Here is a 22,116-nt window from a genome sequence, read left to right on the forward strand (position 1 = left end):
AGACTGATAAAATTTCAAGTGTGTTCCGTTCCCTTAGTTAAGACTGGAAAAATATTTTCACGTGTTTGACGAATGCTCTTCTTATATTCAAAACTGATTATTATCGTTGTGCGCTTTTTACATTACAGAGATAGATTATACGGAAAAAAACTTAGATATAAACTATCGTATGAAAAGCCATTAGAAAGAATGTTCGTCTTTTATCTGTCAATTTGAAACAAAAAAAAAGTTATTCTAGCATTTTAGAACTAAATATAAAAGGCAATATCTCGTATTATAACCTCGGATTATAGATTAAGTTTTACGAAGCGCGGGTGTTTGAACGTACTCCCCCGCAATTAAAAGGAGTTTGTAATAATTTTTTGAGGACACTTAAAAGTTTGGAAAAATGTTCAAAAAAGGCAAAACTTTAGGTCAAATTTTAAGAATTGTTCAGGACACTTCCTGCATCGGCGTTGTAGTCGAAACAAATTCCAATGTCATGTCTTCAATGAATGTCTCAAATCCAATAAGGACTACTGATGTGAAACGACACTACAGTTTTGATTCGTACACGCCAAGTTCGCAGAGAGTTATTCAAAGTCCGAAGTTGTCAACGTCGTCAAATTTAAGAGGTAATTAATTAGATCTACAATTTATTACTAATTTAAATTAAAATAAATTTTGTGTGGAATGGATCTATGGAATAAAAATGTATTTATCTGACTGAATGTTACGTGCTACATTTAGATTATTTTTATTAAGATCAGGAAAAATAGAAGGGATACAGAGAATCCTTATCTACTGTGTAAGAATGAAGCTTTGATACGGGACGGGAGATTTAAGTGTATAGGCTATAGTATGTGTCATGAAATATATGATACAAGCTACTTTCACTTCTATAAGTTTCATCGTGGCAATTCCCTGTCTCTATATTTCCATCGTGGCAATTCCCTGTCTCTATAATTTCCATCGTGGCAATTCCCTGTCTCTAAAATTTCCATCGTGGCAATTCCCTGTCTCTATAATTTCCATCGTGGCAATTCCCTGTCTCTATAATTTCCATCGTGGCAATTCCCTCTCTCTATAATTTCCATCGTGGCAATTCCCTCTCTCTATAATTTCACGCTATTTTATAAAATTGTATGTGAAGTTTCACTGTTGAATCGAAAAAATTCGATTGTTCACAAAATCTTATATGAAAACGTTAAAAATACTAAGTCCTACGCATGCATCGAAATAGTACCAGTACTCATACTAGGCATTTTCTTAAGTATCTCCAACGTTTGTGTGGCATAAATTTCATGTTTCAGAATTGATATTCACTGTCAGGGGTGATAATGATTCTAGAATGGTAAGGTTATTCTAAATTTCACACCGTTGTTTAAATCAAGGCATTCGGGGGGAACGTTTATGAGGTTTTATATTATTTCTGGTATATCACTTGAGGTCACAGGGCATTTCAATGCACTGTTTTAAGTTGGGAAGGAGGTAATATATCTATATCTACACTGATAGTATAAACAGTTAATGGCCGACTTCCAGCGAAAAGGGTTCTAGCCAAATGAGCACTGTACCTCTTAATAGTAGACATGTGCATATGTCCATATCCTACAAATGTTATAAATTGATCTAGTTTTTTCAATAAAAACATTGTTGTGGCAAAACAAACGGTACGTATAAATATTTATGGAATAAATAAAGAAAATATAAAATGACCGGAAACAGTCTTACGTGATGTGCATATGTCTGAAAAATAAAAACAAATATTATCGAATCGCTTTATAAAGGTACATTTCTTCAATTTAAAATTATTTTGTTCTTCTAAATCATAAATTTTGCTTAATATTTTACAAAATACTTGGGTTTAGTGCTCATTTTACTTAACCACTCAATCTTTATAATATAATCTTAATTCCATCGGGAACATATAAGTAAAGACCATCGTTTGTCGCTTTGACCCGTTGGGAACGTATAAGCAAAGATGTTTGTCCCTTTGACCAGTTGGGAACGTTTAAGCAAAGATGTTTATCCCTTTGACCCATTGGAATGGGAACATATAAGCAACGATGTTTGTCCCTTTGACCCATTGGGAACATATAAGCTGTTAAGAAAAAGTACTTCTTTGCTTATCCTTCGTAGAGTGAGAAAAGTCCATTCCTAAATATACCTGCAATTTGATAGGAATCTAGTTAATGATATATTTTTTTTATTAATTTTTCTGTCCTCAATAGCTGACAAGAAATTATTCACTCCGGGACCTTTGGGTGTCAGTTTGACAACAAAGGAAGCTATGCTCAGAGATCTGGGTTCCAGAGATGTCGAATTCATGGAAACAATTAAATTAGTTCGACACGAACTCTTGGACATCGCTGACGTTCCAGCTAACGTCTACACCAGTATTTTATTGCAAGGCAGTGGGACATACGGTATCGAATCAGTTATACAGACTGTCGTTTCCAAAAAGAAGGGAAAAGTATGTGGGAATTATTATTATTTTTTTTCAACCGGAATCCAATAAGAACTAACCTTAAAAGGATAGGGTGAAAAGGAAAATCAAATGATTTTTTATCGATTCTTCTACTAATTATAAGAACAATCTGCATAGTGAAACATTCAGAAAATACCTCCGAATGATTTTAAAATCAAATTCGTTTGAGATTTCAGTGATAATTTTTAATAAGTACCTCCGACCAATCGCGTAACTCCCTGGCTTTTTGTTAACAAAATTCTCGTGGCACCTACATGTCTCGCGCCACAACCCACAATTGTCACATCGGGCGCAAATTTCATCAAATCTCGCGATAAATTTCATTCGACACGGAGGATACCACCTAGGTACCACTAGAATTTTGTTAATAATATTGTTTTGCCAAAATTTACTTTTTATACAGTTTTATTAGAAGTATGAAGCGTCAGAATTTGAACGTTTTTTAACTTTTAGAGTTAGTAAAGGCCTAGTATCACTGAAAAGTTTTGAAGAGTGACAATTTTGAATTTGCCTATTGGTATGACTATTATTATTATTACCAAGATTTGTAAATCTTTAAACGCCTAGCAAAATTTATGTTGAACGGAGTTGCCATTAAATACTTTTTGTTCTTCTGTGTCACCTGTACACCATAAAAAATCCAAAGAAATTAATGGACTTCAACTAAATGTGTTGCTTTTTGATACAGTTGTTAGTATTATCGAACGGCAGCTATGGCAAGAGGATGAATCTAATATGTGAAAAAGCCCAAATTCCGGTTCATCATTTAGCCTTTGCAGAAACGGATAGAGTTAGTCCAGAAGTAGTTGAAAAGCACTTGAAAGACAATAACGATTACACGGCGGTCGCTATTGTGCATTGCGAAACCAGTACAGGAATTTTGAACGACATATACTCTGTAGGACACCTTGTTAAAAATTATTGTCCAAGTTAGTATCGTCAATTGTCAGAGTTCAACCCAATTAAAGGCTTTTCACTCTACTTAACATCAGAATATTTTGATTTACTTCAGAGGCGTCATACATTGTGGATGCTATGAGCAGCTTCGGCGCGATTCCAATAAATTTTGACACAGCCAAAATAGATTTCCTTATCACTTCCGCCAATAAATGTTTAGAGGGAGTTCCAGGATTCGCTGTAATCATCGCCAAAACTAAAAAATTACTGGCTGCCAAAGGTTGGAATGATTTAATCTTTCAGTTCATGCAATGACCGAAAAATAGCGCATTAGTTGATAGAAGTTAGTTTTTTTAGCCAGAAGTAAAAGGTTTAATCCCATTGAAGTAACAAAGTTATTATTTCAAGCGCTGCTTACAAGCAAAGACAATATAGCCGCTAAATAAGTTTTATTTGTCGAGCATTATTACTAGTAAAAGCATAAGTTTATAAGATATGTTCCATAAAGTATGACAATACCAGGAAGCGATATCTAGTTTACTAGGGAGAAGGTATAAGATGCCTAAGTATTCACGCACCATAGTCCTAGTCCCCCTTTCAAATTATAAGGGGGGACGTAAAAGGAGGCCGGGCTAATTCGACTCTCCTCAGTCAGAAAATACGTAATTTTAGTCATTCTCGTCGCGCTGAGTGCTGACGTGAGTTTTCAAGAACCAATGAGATGCTGGTTATAATTTAGAGGCGGGGATTAACTCCGGACCTACGTTTGTACTGGAGATAAAGCTAGAAATGTAGCGATTTTATACCTTCTCCCTAGAAAACTAGATATCGCTTCTTGACAATACCTATACTTTGTAATGCTAGAGACTTACTAAGAGCTAGTTCGAGAACGACGCGAGAATTGAATACACTCGGTTTTTCTGTCCATCTTCCTATTCAGTATGTACTAAGCCTTTGACAGGGTCACTTTACTAGAATATATGACGTTTGACCTACGTCACTTCATGACAAGCTCTCAGTAACCAGTGACAAAACTTAAAGGGGCTAACCGGCGCTGTTGGGGTGAAGTCCGCCCTTAGTTTAGGTGGAAAACACCCAGCTCTTTGGCCATAAGGAATGGCGCCACCGTCGCGATGGGAGGGTAAGCAATATGCTAACTAACAGTTGGACCCCCCCCTTCACCCCAACAGCTCCGGCCAGCCCCTTTAAGGAACATATCTTATGAACTTGTGTTATTAGTAAAAGCTGTTTCGATGATTTGAAGATAGTACAAATGATGAAATGTTATTAGCAGGCATACGGTGAAAAAGGATCCGATCATTTCGAACTGCGTTCGATCAAATTCAAACACTATACTTGTAAGAAATAAATAAATTAATAAATGCTTGACAGGTAACTGTCCAAGTCATAGTTTGGACATAGTAGACCAGTACGAAGCCATAGAGAAGAATGGTCAGTTCCGCTTTACTCCACCGACACATGCCATATTGGCCTTTTGCCAAGCACTCAGAGAGCTAAGAAAGGAAGGAGGGGTTGAAGGTCGAGCTAGCAGGTAAGGTTTTAAGTATTTTTTTACTCCTAAGTGTTATAAAGCACATCCTTATTTAGTTTAAAATACTTTATTTAGATTAAAATATCAACTTGGTTCTTTATTGTTATCTAACTTCTCTAGTCTAGTTACATTGTAAAAGTGCTCTCTCGTCTTAACAAGATCGTCGGCTTCCACTTAATGTGGTCACGTGTTCTAACCTAGTTCGGTTCAGTTCTAAACTGTAACATCTTTCTTTCTTTATAAATTTTAAACATTTCTAAATTTATAATTTTAATATTAACATTTTTTTTTTTTTTTTTTTTTTTTTGTAAAGTCTTATTGATAACGTTTGGGCGGGATACTTGGTCTACCACTTCTTGTTGCTGGGAATGACTGCGTTGAGATATTAGAACTTGTAAATGCCGATCTTTGCGGAGGTCCTTTATGTATGATCAGAGACCTAAGTATGTCCGTTGCTCCTTCTCTTGATGTTGCTTGTATAGGTGAAGATACCATGTTTTTATCTTTAGGTTTAGGACATGGCAAATTACCAGGTAGTGATGAAGGTATATGTACCAGCGTTACATTTGGGTGTTTCACTGATGTGGTGCTTTGTTGTTGTTGTGGTCTATCATGTATTTGTAGTGCACGATGTCCTTGTCTCAGTGTTGGTTCCTTTTGTTTCTGTTGTAAAACGTCCGGATCCTCTTGCATTTGCTCCTGATTTTGGTAGCGGTTAGTAATTTCCCTCTGTTCCGGTTCCTTTTCCTTGTTAATTGGAATTTGTGTTCTGTTTATATTTAATTTTGTTGTTGCCATTGGTGACTTTGTTTCGTTCGTGGGTGTTACTATGCGAGTATGTGTCCATTTATGAGTATTTTGAAGTCTTCCAGCGCTCCTTGAAGCTATATTGGTTCTGGGGCGTAAATGAATTCTTGTTCTGCGATAAATCTGTCCTTGTGGAGTTATTATCGTATATGAGTTAGGTTCGGGACCAATTTTCTTGATTACTGCTGGTAGCCAGTTTCTGTGGCTCGCAAAGTATAGCACTTCTTGTCCTTGTTGTAAAACTGGTAGATTTTTTGTTGAACGTGAGTTGTATTGGTTAGTCATTTCTTTTTGATGAAGCTTTAATGTATTCCTGGCTTGTTGCAGATTATATTTTGGTTGTAGAGTTTCGGTTGTTGTTGTTAATGGTGTTCGAATTCTACGTCCCATGCATAATTCCGCTGGGGAAGGCAGGTCCAGTTTCGGCGTAGTGCGATAGTTTAATAGAACTTGTTGCAAATCTCTTCCATCCTGTTGTGCTTTTACCAACGAATTTTTTATGGTTTGAATGGATCTTTCAACCATACCGTTAGATTGCGGGTAATATGGTGAGGATGTGATGTGTTCTACCGACCATTGTTCCATGGCTTGAGCAAATTCCCGAGAAGCAAATGGAGGTCCATTATCGGATATGAGGCGTTGCGGGGCGCCATGACGTGAAAACTGACAAGTTAGGAATTTAATTACTGAGTTTGCATTTGTGGATCCCATTTCTTGAGCTTCAATATATTTAGAAAAATAGTCCACTAGAAGAATATAATTTTGTGATCCTAATTTAAATAGGTCAACGCCTACTACTTCCCATGGGAGATTCGGTAAGGGATGTGGAGTCAGTGGAATTTTTTGATTATTACAAATTGGGCATGCGCGAATGAATTCAGTTAAATCTTGAGTAATCGTTGGCCAGAATACATTGATTTTGGCTTTTGCGAGGCATGAATTTATACCTTGATGCGTCCCATGTATGTCCTTCATAGTTTGTGTCCTCATTGCTGTTGGTATGACCAATGTGGTTCCCCGATAAAGCAGATCTCGAACAGTATGTAATTCATCTTGGTGAGGCCAGTACGGTTTGAGTTCCGAACTTAGTGCTTTATTGGTGCGAGGCCATCCCGTTTTTGACATCTCTTGAATCTTGGTTAATATAGGATCTTCAGCGGTAGCCTTTTTGTATTTTTCGTGATTGCTTGTGGATAGTGCTGTGATAGCGTGAATCGCTGTATGTGGTCCTTCCAAGTTATCCGTGTTAATGAGTACATGTTTTTGAGGAGTTCGGGATAGCATGTCAGCTATATGAAGTTGCTTGCCAGGTACATATATCAGTGTGACTTGGTATCGGAATAATCTCATTAGGAGTCTCTGCAGCCTTGGTGATATCAGATGCAATGGTTTCTTTGAAATTCCAATGAGTGGGTTGTGATCTGTATGTACGGTGATGGCGGTACCAGCGATGAAATAATGAAAATGCTCACAAGCGAAGACAATAGCCAGGAGCTCTTTTTCAATTTGAGCGTAGCGTGATTGTGTTGAATTAAAACTTGTTGATGCATATTCAACTGGGTGGCCTTCTTGCATTAAAACCGCTCCTACCCCGATTTGACTGGCATCCACTGATAAGACTATTTTGGCTTTCGGATTGAAAAAAGCCAAAACTGGGGCTGTGGAGGCGAATTTCTTCAGTTGATCGTAATGGTGCTGGTGATCAGGTTCCCATTGAAATAGTGCATCTTTCTTCAGAAGGTTGCGTAGAGGAGCTGTATGGCGGTTGGCATCTGGTATAAATTTGGCTATATAGTTTATCATCCCCAGAAAGCTTTGGAGGGCTGGTTTGTCTGTTGGTGAAGGAAGCAAACTGATAGCTGCCACTTTGGCGGGGTCAGGTGTGATGCCAGAAGCATTGATGTGATGGCCCAAATATTTTATTGCAGGTACGGCTAGTTGCATTTTTGTGGAATTGAATTTTAGGCCGTAAGTTAAAGCACGATCCAGAATTGTTATGAGTCTTGCTGTATGTTGCTTCTCATTAGTGCTAGCGATCAGAAAATCATCAGTGGAGATGTGAACGTCAGGGAAATCTGATACTGGGTATAAAGAACGCATGGCATGTTGACAGATTTCTGTTCCAGTCACAATACCATAAGGGAGCCTGGTGAAACGAAATCTTCCATAAGGTGTTGCAAAAGTACATAATTTGGAGCTAGTTTCTGTGAGTTTTATTTGCCAAAAAGCGCTCATTGCATCCAGAACCGTGAAAATGCGTGATCCTCTTAATTTTGAAAATATTTCTTGGTTGGTTGGTAAGGGGTATGGCTGTCGTTTAATCGAGTTGTTTAGTTTTCGAGGATCAAGGCAGATGCGTACACGAATTTCAGCAGGATCTTGAGTGGGTTTTGGCACCACAACCATAGGGTGAACCCATTCAGTTGGCTCGACAACAGGTACAATAATACCCTGTTCTTGCATCCGCTGTAGTTCTTTTTGGACAGCTGCTTGGTATGCTATCGGTATCTGGTGGGCAGCAGAGATTGATGGTGTGGTATTCGGCTTGAGTTGAATAGAGTATTCGCCTGGAAGCAAGCCAATTTGATCAAAACATTCATGGTATTGTTTTAAAACTTCTTCTATTGCAGGGCTAGCAGATGCTTGTACTTGTGTTGAATGTGGCAGTATCGATGTCGATTGTATTCCCATTATCTGTTGTTCATTTAGTGCTTGCCATCTCGGCAAGACCGGGCTAAGTGGTTGATATTGGTGAATGATTAGTCCCAGTTGAGTTGCTGCTTGCGCTCCTAATATAGGGGTGCGATTTTCCTTCGTAATGTAGAATGGGAATATAGACATCGCGTTGGTTGAAGCGCATGGTATATTCGTAACGCCCATGATAGGGACTGAGTGACCTGAATAAGCTGTGATTGTGTATAATGGCGGTTGTATAGGTGGTTGTTGTGGAAGGGCCTTGTACATCTGTTCGGTAATTATGTTTACTTGAGAGCCAGTATCCACTTTAAAAATTGTTGGAGCATCGAATAAGTATATTTCATCATAGATCTGATCGGGTTGTTGCGATAATGCTTCTATGGTGAGCGGTGATTGCTTTGGTAGTTCTTCAGAATTGTTAGGATGGGTTGTCAGGCAGTAGGTGCTGTACTGTAGAATTTCATCGTGTGGTGTGGGATCATAACACGTGAATGGGTCCCCATAGTCACCATTGGAAGGTTGAGTCTCATAGTTCGAGTAGGGATCATGGAGTTGAGAATCGTCATTAGGTTCATATTCTTGGTTTGGTATGTGTGGTTCTTCTGTGTTCAGTGCATGCGACGAGCGACATCGGGTGGCCCAGTGACCTCGGACGCCACATTTCAGACACGACGAGGTTTGTGCAGGGCAAGGACGTGACGGGTGTTGCATGCCGCATCGAGAACACCGATTTGAGTATGAAGAGTTCTGTGGTAACGGTGAATAGTGATGTGGTCGTGAAGAATGTCCTGCACGCTGATTATGTTGTACGTTGCGAGGGGTAAAACGGTTAGAATGAGCTGACGATGGCGGCTGTCTGTATTGAGAGCGAGTAAAAGGACGGAACCTTTGTGAGCTGCCGCAACGTTGTAGAGCGTCGAGTGTATTTGGGGGTTGAGATTGAGAGGGAGCCATAGCACCGGCATATACCCCCGAAATTTCATCAGCTTGACAGATCTGTATGGCTTCTTGAAGTGTTAGACGAGGAATAGACAGAAGGCGTTTTCTTGTGAGTTCTTGTTTAATTCCCATGACTATCATGAGTGTGATGAGATCATCAAGAAGGGCCCCTAAGGCACAGTTCTGGGCCTTGGTTTTGAGATCGATGAGAAATTCATCAAAAGTTTGGTTGTCGGCCTGTTTTGTGCATATAAACACGTAGCGGAGATACGTGACGTTTTTATAAGGTTCATAATACCTATCGAAGGCGGCGAAGATCACTGATAGGGTACGTGCATCATCTATTTCTGGTATAGTGAGTGTATTGTAGATGCGACGCCCGGAGGTGCCCAGTATGTGCAAGAAAATGGCACGTTGTCGCGCTACTGGTTCAGCGTCGAGGTTGGAGGCGACCGCATAAATCTCGAAGCACTCTTTATATTCTCGCCAGGCCGAGGCTGGATCAGGGCCAGGAACAAATTGAGCCGGGCCTTTGAAAGTCGTCATTGCAAAGTTAGGCCTATACGGAGGCCGGGAGAGAAAGGCAATTGACAAACAAACGCGTGAAAGTCCGTAGAACCTCTATCACCATGTTATAAAGCACATCCTTATTTAGTTTAAAATACTTTATTTAGATTAAAATATCAACTTGGTTCTTTATTGTTATCTAACTTCTCTAGTCTAGTTACATTGTAAAAGTGCTCTCTCGTCTTAACAAGATCGTCGGCTTCCACTTAATGTGGTCACGTGTTCTAACCTAGTTCGGTTCAGTTCTAAACTGTAACACTAAGATATAAATGGCTGATAGTACAAACAGACGCCTACATTAAATGAAAGCATCAATTTCTTACATTATGATACACTAGTAGAAGTACTCAATATTTAAAAATAATATCCTTGCAAAATTGTACCTTTCTTTTTGAAACGGTTTGGTGTACCTCGTTAGTCGTTAATATGGTTGTCGATTTATATTCATAAAATTTTGCCCGGCTTTGTTTGTTAACGTAACTAGCGCCATTTGACTCTAGCAGGTGTTAAACATGATCAAATATGGTAAAATGGTATTCTAAATTTTAACCCTTATAAATTTTTTGATACAAGCAATCTGTGTCCATACTGTTCAAAAATACATAGTTCTTTGATATCTTATAAACAGATAGCCTTCAAAAAATAAGAAAACACATTAGGAAGAACCATCATTTGTAAACAGACTTTATTCTCGCCTGCAGGTACTTGGCCAACTGTGAAACAGTTCGCGAGGGAATGAAGAAATTCGGCTTCCAACGTCTTATACCTGATAACAGTGATGGTTACATAATCACGTCGTATCTATACCCAAGTCACCCAAATTTTGATTTTGAAAAATTCTATCAAAGGCTAAGCGATTTAAGTACGTGTACATCCACGATTGAGACGGACAATTGAATATTAGGCCTACTTTGCTAACAAAATGCTTTTTCTTCTAGATCAAGTTATATACCCTGGCAAGGTAACCGAAACTGACACATTTCGAATAGGAAACATTGGACATTTATATCCCGATGATATGATTCAGCTGTTACTGTCGATTGAAAGAGTTTGTAATGACTTGGGAGTACCCCTGCCTGTTCCAAAATAGTTTTTTGTTACAAAATTTTGTTAAACTGAAAATAAAATTATTGAAAGTTGTTTGTTGAATATTATTATTACACTTTATGGGAAGATGAAATGGAGTTCTTATTTCCTTTTCGAAACGCAAGTTTTCAATTATCTGGATTTTCACAACCAATACGCGATTGAACAGCTCAAGTGGAAGAAACCATTGAAAAGCGTGACTGATTTGGATCTGAGTAGCGTCAGCGTTCCTTTCTACTTTCTTCTCATGTTGTTATTAGAGAGTTTAAGCATCCCCTATACGCGTACGTGTAGCCACCTTTGACAATGCATTGGTCTAACGCACTGTGGAAGGTAGCTACACGTACGCGTTTAGGGGATGCTTAAACTCTCTATTAGGAACAGTAGCTGTCCTCATAACCGAAATAATCTTCAAACAATAAACATAAACTCGTGAAATTCAATACGTCACGAAATAACAAGAAATTTCTCAAAGATACACTAATTTTATCTGATCTTAAAAATTACTGCACGTTACGTAAACTCCAAAATCTTCTAGTTTAACATATATCATAGTAGTTACGCACTTGTGATCTGAATACGTTTGCACTCGGAAGTGAACACAAACAGCTTTGTAATCTAGACTAAATTGTCTTGAGATGGCCGATACCCGGATTAACCCGATAGCGATCGATACCGGTGCAAACAGGAACCGATACCGATATTTACTCACTATGATCCAAAATCCGATACTTCAACCGATAGCGATATTTTTTAGCAGGACAGTGCCATTTACATATGTATCAAATATACTAGGAAATATATATATATGGTATCGGTACTGGCTCATCCCTAAAATTGTCCATTTGTCCCGCAGTCATTAAAGCTGGAAAATCTAGCGAATTGCGCATTTGATGTCGATATGCCATCGATTTTAACCAAAAGTGAATAGGCTACTACGTACAGAAAGTGTAGAAATCGAATTCTGTAGCGCCTTTTCCTGTGGTTTTAAAGAAAACTCTTGAGCAGACGACGCGTAAAAGATGAAGTCAAACCAGATTGGTTGTATTCGAACTTCCCTCCGTTTAGAGCAGCCAATCGTGCTTCAACGCAATTACATCACCGAAAGTAGTTCGAGTGAGGAAATGTAAAGCCCCGCCCATTGACATGCGCGATAACCACTAGATGTTTTACTTCCAACAGCAACCCGTAGATGGCGAAAAAATCTACTTTTTGGCGCGAAATTTAAAATGCTTAGTTATAGATCATTGGTGTTGCTATAGGTAACGTTAGTTCAAATCATAATGAAAAGGTGAATATTTGTGTTATATGTATATTTCCTACCACGTACACATTATTTATTACTAAACAATAAAGGATTTACATTTATTATTATTAATCCTGACGTTATGAAAAATGGTTTAAATTATTGGTAGACCGAGCGATGATGAATTGCTTGGAAAATACCTGCCCTTGCGTTTTTGCAATTTAATGTCTTTTTTTTTCAATAAAAGACTAACAGTTTTCTAATAGCTAATTTGTTTGAAGGATCATTTTTTTGTGAACGTTTGCAGTTAATTGCAGGATGAGGAGAGTAGTCTTTGTAAAGAGCGGTTCTTGGAGTCAATTTAGCTCCCACAAATGTAAATAATGACGATAATGACTTGTTTTGTTATGGTCTTAACTTTGCATTAATTTTGCCCAAGCAAAGTCTATTTCATAATTGCGATTACTTACTTTTTTGGCCAATTCAATTAACTTAGGCCCTAGCTCGTCATAAATAAAGGAGCAAAAAAAAAAAAAACTTCAAGCGTAGCACTTTACAAAAACGTCTCTCCTCATCATGGAATTAACCTCAATAAATAACAAAAGCAATCCTGATTGCAAAAGAGCAAGAGATGTTATTAAATCCAAACTTGTTGTGCATTTCCTCTGTTCATTCTTTTATTCATCTCAGACATAGATACTGTGAATGCATCAGTTGGTTTTGGGGCTCAATTGAAGGAACTGCATGTGGGAGTCTCTTTATTATTTCTACCAAAGCAATTCAGAGAAAAATGATAATGCAAACGAAGTGGCTATTAGTAAACTATTAGTCTTTCTTTGATAGAACAAGACATTATCTTGCAAAAGACGGAAGTGCCGGTATTATCCTTTTAAGGCATCATTGCTTGGTCCACCGATAAATTTAAACATTGTTTCCTAACGTTGGGATTATTTGGGAAATATACGTCCATTTCTGTGCTTCTGAAACTCGGGATTGGACATTTACAACTCATATTTATTTAAGAAATAATAAATTAAAATCCTAAAGACAACTTATTCCCATAATTATACAATAATAATAAAAACTCATGTACTTAAAAATATTAACTTATATTGTTTTGTAATAAACCATGTGTATGTTGTTTAAAACATGGCGAGAAATATATTTTAAAATCTATATAATACCACGAATATTCATCTTTTTATTAAGATTCGAACTAACATTATCTGTAGCAAGACCAATGTTCTAAAATGAAGCAATTTCAATTTCGCGCCATAGGATAGATTTTTCCCGCCATCTACGTGTTGCTGTTGGAAGTAAAACATCCAGTGGTTACCGCGCATGTCAATGGGAGGGGCTATACCTTTCCCCACTCGGTCTAATAGTCACGTGTACAAGGAACTATAACTTCAAGAGGTAGGGATACAAAGGTACAAGTGATTCGCCACCGCGTTACTGTGGTTTTCCGCTAAGGCGGGGACGTTTAAGAGAGCGAGAGAAATAACACGTTTCATAACAACGCGGAAGTTCTTCACTTTCTGTACGTAGTAGCCTATTCACTTTTGTTTTAACGCCCAAAAGTCTGCTGTTAATTTTAAGCGAAAACTTACTTTCTAAAAACGAAGATCATTCAAAAAAAGAAAAAAAAAGATAACAATCGAGTAAACTTAACTTTAGACATTGAATTTTATCCTAAAATTTAAAGATTTAATATTATCAAAGCATTGTATAACTATTCATCTTTAAATACGTGATTTTTTCCGTCAACACTAAGAGTTACAGAACTTAAAATAACCTTAGCTTTAAAACCATTAACTGCCAATAATGCTTAAAATTATAAACGATTTCATCTTTTATGACATCTGATAGCGATATATTTCACGTAAAATCGTCAACATTTCATTGGACGTCGTATTTACTTTCAGTTATTTGATATTATTAATTTCACCTACTGATATGTGAACGATTTCTAAGCTTTTATCTGCTTAGATATCTGAATAATGTTACAGATGTGTTTTATATTTATACACTGATTATATATGCAAACATTCTATTACACATGAAAACTTCCAATTAATGAGTCAAGACTAGTCACTGTCTTTTGATAAATAATAGGCACCCTGAGTCCCTGACGCACGATAAGTACTTTATATTTACCAGAAGTGAGATGAGACTAGAAGTGAAGGGCTCTAGCATTGGTAATAGATCCTGGCATTAGTGAACAAATTTGAGGATTTTATGCCGCTTCCATCGCGCCTACGCTAGAGAGAGAAAAATTGGTCGAGTTCCAAAAATATTTCTTACCCCCTTCCCCTCAACCTAAAGCCGCGGAACACGGACGCGGCTCCTTGAATCTAGTTCGGCCGTCTACCACCGCGAGCGTCTCACGTTTTTGAGGGGAAATTCTGAAACCGCTACCAGAGGGAAAACCGTTGGTGTGTTATCAAGAATATTCACTAATGCCAAGTGAAGAATTTGGCTAGCTCAGTACTTCAAGTGTCATCTCACTTCTGTATTTACTCAATAATCTTTAAGTAGGTAGAGCAAATTACATGCGCAAACAATATTTTTATTTTGACTAAATTGGTGCCGACAAATTTGTAACGTAGAAATCTCAAAATTCAGTATTCATTCTTAATTATCTTGAAATTCAGTATTCATTCTAAATAATAATCAAAATTCATAACCCAAATTAATTTTTTCGATTCAAGTTTAAAAGTGAACAAATAAAAAAAATTGCGTCTGTCAACCTGGTGGATTTAACTTACCTGGTTTACATTTCATCGTATGGCTCCGGCTATCGTTAAATAGTTATCATAGTTTTGCCAATAGACGCCAGGATCTATTCTTGGTACCATTGTGGTTGTTTCCGTAGTTTCTTCAGGAACTTGTTCTTGCCAGCTTGAGTATCGTCGATAGTCATGATCAGTAATCAAAACTGATTTAAGAAAATTCAATCGACTTGTCAATTCTCCGCCTGTTTGTCCAAGTGTAGTCAATAAGATGGCTATTTTCTGAGGTGGCCGATACCCAATAAATCGAAGTCCTGACTGACGATAATCAACGCCCAGCCCAAACCACTTGCCCTAGAAGGCTGAAAATTTGCAGGAACGTAGTAGGCGTAGGTAGTAGGCGCGTACTAAGAAAGATTTTTCCAATCCGCCGCCATCTTAAAAAAATGGTGCCCAGAAATGTTAAAAATTCTTCTCTATGCAACTAGAATCCGCGCGTTTCAACCGATTTCACAAATATTTAGTACACTGGTTTCCTTTAACCTATAGACGGGCTGAATGGTTTTTCGGGTTCAATTTGTTGCCATCTTTTTAAATGGCGGGCAAAAACTTAAAAACCCTTCTTTATGGAATAATGTCCGCGTGAAAAATAATAAAAAATGTCCCGACGGACTGACGGGCAACTACGAGTGTCTTCGCTCCTAGGGTGCTACAAAAATATTACTTACTCATCAGTAAAATCTACCCATTGTTTAAACCATTTTGATGGAAGTTCTTATTACACGCGAGCGACGCCGCGGGTAACAGCTAGTAAGTGATAAGAAAGAAACGCATTTGATATTTAAGCCCCGCCCTTGGGGGTCTTGACGTTTCTCGCCGCGTATACTCTAACTGTAATTTAGTTGTTGTGAGGAATAGACGGAAGACCAGGCATGTACTGTAGCTAAAAGTGGCGCCATATATAGCAGATACAAAGTGCCGATACTGGAACAGTGGCGTGTTCCGGCGGAAAATGGCGTGTTCTGGCGGAAATTGGCGTGCAAACTCATGATGGTGGGTAATTTCACGATGACGCCACTGAATTACCGTTGGCGTGTCTAATCTTATTTTTCAATCTAAGGTCACATTGTTAAGAGATCCACTGATAGGGATGTTATCTTGTTATTTTCATACTAAATTCAACTTTATTATATACTGTGATTTTGGGGACAGGTTTAAAGTAAGTACATGTTGGGATTCAAAGTGTATTCATAATTAATACATACAATAATTCATACTCAAATTAGTTCATAACGATGTAACGTATGATAATGTGGATATCTGTCAAAGAAAATTATTAACTTTAATTATAATGTCTTTAAAATTTCTTATATATCACCGTGAAACATTAAGTGTCTAAGTAAATTGGCTTGAATTTCTTAAATATGACGATGGAAACGTTATCTTAAATGCCCACGTAAATGGCTTGAATTTTGTAAATATGGAAACCCCCGCTTCGTGTTTTGGAAATACATGTTAGTCTTAACACTAGGTGTCATAGTGACTTTCGACAATGTGGTTGTGAGAACCTTGGCAAACCCCCGCCACGTGTTTGGTAAATACATGTTAGGTGCCATATTGACTTTCGACGATGTGTTTCCAGCGTATAAAAGACGTGGTAGATTTGAGGATATAGCATTTTCCGAATCTTCAAGCTCTCATAGAAATGTGAGAATACTTTTTAGCGTTATTTTTAAATCTTCGTTCGAATCTTAATTCCGTTTTATGTGAATATTTAGGGATAACTCCAACGTTTTCGAGATTTCTTCAACTAAATCAGTCAGTGTAACAGAGGACTGTAATATTAGACTAGGAATGACCGATGGTTCTCCGGGTATTATATTAAATGTGGACGAATACATGCAACTTTATGGAATGAGGGATTCCATAAACGAATTTTTTGAGGAGGGTGACGCACAATCTAGCACGAGTTTTTCGTAGGACAAGCGAATTCAACTTGTAACTTATCAGGATAGGAAAATGTTAAATATTCGTCAAGTGATCCGTGTAGAGGAGCGAACTATGGAATTCACTACCCGACTTTAGATTCGAATGCTATGAGCAAGTACATAATAATCTCCTACATGATAACGGGAGAATTAAAGCGACTTTTCTTCCTGTAGCGGTTTACTTGGTGTACAATTCTGTGATAAAAATTAAATTTCTTTTCCTGGAATTATTTTTTCTGTAGTGACATTAAATTTCAAGCTAATTAGTTGAAGATTATTTCGGTTATGACGGTGGCTACTGTTGCTGACAATAACATAAGATGAAAGTAAAAAGGAGTGGAGAGGCTTCTCAGGTCCAAGGCAGAAATACTTTTCATCGGTCTCTTCCACTTGACCTGTTCCATGTGGTGATGAACCTTATAATCAGGATGCTCAAAAACTTGCGTTTCCATTAATGGTGCCATGCTGCAATGGAAAATTCGTCAAGTCCAAGTCTCGTGCACGATAAAATTCATACCGACAGTAGTTGGGCGTTTTCCTCCACTAGCGGGCTACTTCTCATCCAAGAGGTGTTAAATATGAAGTGCAAGTTCTCGATGTTAATTTCGCTGTGCGAAAAGTGAAGGCCTCCGTTGTTCACGAGGAATGGTTTACTTTCGGAATCAGATGTAAGGTATTCACCCATTATCCAAGTCAGATAAGCGTCAGATGTGATTAGAACCTTTTCTCCAGATAGAATCGGAATGTATCCATCATTAAATATATAATCCCCTGGATTACCGAAAATATTCTCCATATCGAGTGCGTCTAGCCATTCCTTAACAACTGGGTCCTTGGCTGCCTATAGATAGACACCAATAACGTCAGAGGAATAGAGGACTTAACGTAGAAACACCTACTTACCAATAGGGGACTTAACATAGAAACGCCTACTTACCAATAGAGGACTTAACATAGAAACACCTACTTACCAATAGAGGACTTAACATAGAACCACCTACTTAACAATAGAGGACTTAACATAGAAACGCCTACTTACCAATAGAGGACTTAACTTAGAAAAACCTACTACCAATAGAGGACTTAACATAGAAACTCCTACTTACCAATAGAGGACTAAACATAGAAACTCCTACTTAACAATAGATGACTTAACATAGAAACGCCTATACTTGCCAATAATTTCAGTTTGTCGAGAGTTCCGGTTTCTTCGAACATTATAGGCGGAATTCCCGATTTGATCAAGTCCGAAAGAGTGTGGATGCGATTGTAGCTTTCCGTCGTGAACTCCGTCCGCAAGTAGCATCCCAAGAAAAACAGTATGAACGTCACTCCGATTAGCCACGACGAAGCAACCAGGCGACAAGTAATGTGGGACAAAACGGAGGGAATCGCTACAGGACATTATTATTAATTTTTGCGTTTGCCATCTTTCGTAATAGGGAGAGGGAGTTTGTCAGGGAGGGAAAGAACATCCGACGTCATTTTAACCTCTACTTAGGGGAGCGTTTGTAGGCACGATACTGAAATTCCTCCGTTAGGAGGATGGAATCGAGGTAAGAGATATAAGCCTATGACGTGGCAAGAATGGGTTTGCCCTCTCCCTATTGAGGGAAGACAATTTCTGGTAATTGAATTAAGCCCTGATATGAAACTGGCTTGCTCTATAGGGTGAATTATTTCCAATAATAGCAATCAATTGATTGCTTACGTTCGGCGCACAAGAGCGACGCGTTCTCCCAGACATTTTCCAATGTTTCTTGGGTAATTTTCTTGACAACTTTCTTAGTGGGCAGAGATTTGTATTTGTTGGTTACTATGGAGTGAATTACGAGCAAAAATGACAAAAGGACCACGGTTAACCCGATTAAAATCACTACCTAGTTGAACGAAGAATGCAACTTAATGAATTGGATATAGTGAGTGGGGTGTGATCAGAGAGAATTTATAATAGGGAGTGGAAACTGAGGAATATTATGTAGCTCAAAAATCACGTGGTCAACAAAACTGGCCAGGTCTATTTCCGGTATAATTTTTGTGGCCCCTACCTCTAGGGTGGTTCTAGAATGTTGCGGGAGGGCCTCTAGAGGAGATGGACACTACCTTTTAAGGGAAAGGGAAACGTCCGACTTAAAATAACTCCAAATGGCGCCAGTCGCACTCGAAATCGCGAACCCTTATTGGGTAATTGTACAACCAATAGTGATTGAGGGCAAACTTTAAAATTAAAGGAGTGTCATGTGACCGGAAATTTACCTGGCCAGTTTTAGCGTCGCAGCCTACTTGTTTGAGCTACATTGTATTTAGCACTGTCAAGGGCAAGAGCTTCCACTCCCTATTATAAATTCTCTCAGGTGTGATTATGCGAATTTTACTTCGGTGTCCATATTTAAGAAAGACAAAGAAGTCGATAAGACTCTCTTTGGGCCACCAGACACAATAATCGTTTTGTCCGTTTGGAACACCTGAGTTGGACTGAAATATCTCTCGCGGCCATAGAAAAATGAGCTTGCCACGGCTATTAGGATAATATGAGCTTTCTAAAACCCGAGCAAGAATTGGTAAGCATTTTCACTTCGGTAAAGTCTTATTTTGGTCTGATTTCTCTTCTACTTACGTTGAAAACATGAGGCTCAGTATATAATTTAGGCATATCATAAATAGAAATTTTATGCTCTTCGTAATATACTCTAGAATCAACGAGGAAAAATATACATAAGTTTCCTGATTTTCGTTCCTGTATACGGAGAGCAGTATACTTTGGGAAACTTAAAGGGACTGTCCTACCCCCCTCCTCCTTTTTTAACCACCCGCTATGCTAAACCCTACGAGGAAGATCGTCGTTTGCCCCACGGTCCGAACAGCCCTTTTTAGCCACATCGTAGTATACGATAGGCTCTTAATTTGACCCGAGCAGTAGTAGTAGTAGTAGTGGCCTGGGTTGTCGCTTTCGTTATCGTTAGATTTTAGCTTAAAAGGAACTCGATAGTACTTCAACCCACCAATAGGGGCAACTGAGCTCAGTTAGAGATTTAATTTTAATTAAAATTTTTTTCACATCGCACCCGGGTCGCAGGCGAAGCAGTAAGACACGCTATCACTGAACCATAGAGACTCGATAGAACGTACGAGTTTTCATCGTTCAGTTTAGCTCTTAAGTGTTGGGGATGGGAGGAGGGTACCTCTCTATCTGTGGGGTCGGATAATTTTGAATTTTTATCTGTCGGGTTGGACACTTCTGATTTTTTAGGCTGTTTGATTTTTTTCTCTTTATTTATGTGCTAATTAAATAGATAACGATGTGGCTACTATTAATGCCCAGCCCTAATTGCGCCATCTTGTAATATATTAATATGGTTTTTTGCAGTGCGTCAATAGAAGATCCCTAATTCTTTGTTACAATTGCTAGTTTTATGCTTTTCAAATTTATCGAGAAAAAATATGGGTATAATATTCAAATTCTCGTATTCGCACACCCATTTGGCAGAATTAGTGATTTAACACAATTCTATCTTGCTCAGCCCAATTACTCGAATCTACATTTATTTACTATGAAACATACTTCATATTAAGAGATCGTTTAAAGTAGTCCTCTATGATATCGTACCGTGACGCATGGTTCTCCATCTCCCACGCATTCTAACAAAAAGTATTACAAGTTTAATTACCATCGATGCAAAATAAACTCTGCAAAGACACGCGACTAAATGTTGATAAACTCACTGCAACTGTCGTCGCGTTTAATGGAGTCTCTTGGGAGTATCTATATTAAAAAATGTATAAAAATAAATTTACAAATCGACGATAACATTTGCGATTTGTAAATGCAAATTTTACTTGTATTTAAAATATCGATCATTTCCAAAAAATTCAAATTGGTTCAGCGCCATTTTGGGGTCAACACAAATTATAGCGTGTGTAATCGGAAATTTTCAAATGCTGTAAAGCTTTGCTGTTGTTGTGGACTTAGTTTAATCTTGTGCATGTTAACCTTTAATTGGCGAAAGACCTGCCGTCTTTGTGAACATTGCGCTTCAGGTCGTATTAACGTTTAAACTCTAAAGATACAGGGTAATGACTTTAATTATTACATTTAGTATCAAACTATTTTATTTCAAATAGAAACATAAGCCACACATATTTGTAAATATTTTAATGAACTTATTTAATCCTAATGGTTAACGTGTGTAATTTTTGGAGTTTCATCCTAATGTGATGAACTTCTCTTTTGATTAATGTTTCCATTGTTTCAGTATTGGTAAATTAAATTATATAGTTAGTAGTTTTTTTTGGACCATTCTTGACACCCTTAGACAACATTCATGGCATTATTATGCTCATTCACAACCTTCACCCCCACCGCCCAATAGTGAAAGGGTAGGAGAAACCCGGAGCCAATAGTATTGATTCATTTCCATATCTTTGTAACGTGCCTAAGAATAAACACTAAATATCATTAATAAAAACTGTCATTGTAGACAAAGACGGGAAAGTGTAAAAGATAAGTGTAGAAAATGAATTGCCTGAAGTAACAGATATTAAAATTTTCACTTTTGAAGACATGATCATAAAACATCGATTATTTGAAAAAATTCTTATCTTAGTTTTTTTTACCAAAATTAGTCAAAATATTTTGTCATGAAACATGAGGTTCATTTTAAAAGTAGTACGCGTGAACATTTTATTTTATTTCAAAAATTTACAATTAGTTTTGAGTATTCGGTCCCATAAGGAGAATTAAATAGTCAGAAAATGGTTGAACAAAAAACTGTGTGAAATCTTGAAAAATCGTAGTCGTTAATTTGAAAGTTTTAAAAATATCAAAATTAACGTGATGTATAGCTCCCAAAATATCTTTTGAACATTAATAACTACATCACAGTCAAACGGCCTTTGTAATTTTTTGCTTGGCAATATTTCCAATTATAAAATATAAAAATTGGAGTATTTGAACTAAAACCTAGTATCATGCCAGTATCCCTCAAAAAACTTGAAGATACCATTTTTTCTGGACTACTATATAGAGAAAAATACTTGTGTAAATAATGTAGAAAAATATTTTGAGTTTAATGAAAATTTAGTGAAAAAACTAAGATAAGAATTTTTTCAAATAATCGATGTTTTATGATCATGTC

At 37.6% G+C, this 22,116-nt stretch overlaps 1 protein-coding gene and 1 long non-coding RNA gene across 2 annotated transcripts; both read left to right on the forward strand.

Moving 5' to 3' along the window:
* Positions 1–20: 20 nt before the first annotated feature.
* Positions 21–11,069, forward strand: LOC149718539 (uncharacterized). The gene is made up of 7 exons (XM_089849024.1): positions 21–614; positions 2,214–2,455; positions 3,159–3,399; positions 3,483–3,647; positions 4,760–4,919; positions 10,631–10,791; positions 10,868–11,069. Exons 1-7 carry the CDS (start codon positions 389–391, stop codon positions 11,017–11,019), a joined length of 1,347 nt encoding a protein of 448 aa, XP_089705150.1. The 5' UTR covers positions 21–388; the 3' UTR covers positions 11,020–11,069.
* Positions 11,070–17,706: 6,637 nt separating this feature from the next.
* On the forward strand, positions 17,707–21,309 carry LOC149718540 (uncharacterized). Its single transcript, XR_016371452.1, has 3 exons — positions 17,707–18,347; positions 18,424–18,537; positions 18,652–21,309. It is a non-coding gene; the product is annotated as an uncharacterized LOC149718540 (long non-coding RNA).
* The last annotated feature ends 807 nt before the right edge of the window (positions 21,310–22,116 follow it).

The sequence above is a fragment of the Phalangium opilio genome, unplaced genomic scaffold, assembly GCF_054372755.1.
Source record: "Phalangium opilio isolate 3A_F unplaced genomic scaffold, DU_Popi_V2 ptg000002l_1, whole genome shotgun sequence".
NCBI lineage: Eukaryota > Metazoa > Arthropoda > Arachnida > Opiliones > Phalangiidae > Phalangium > Phalangium opilio.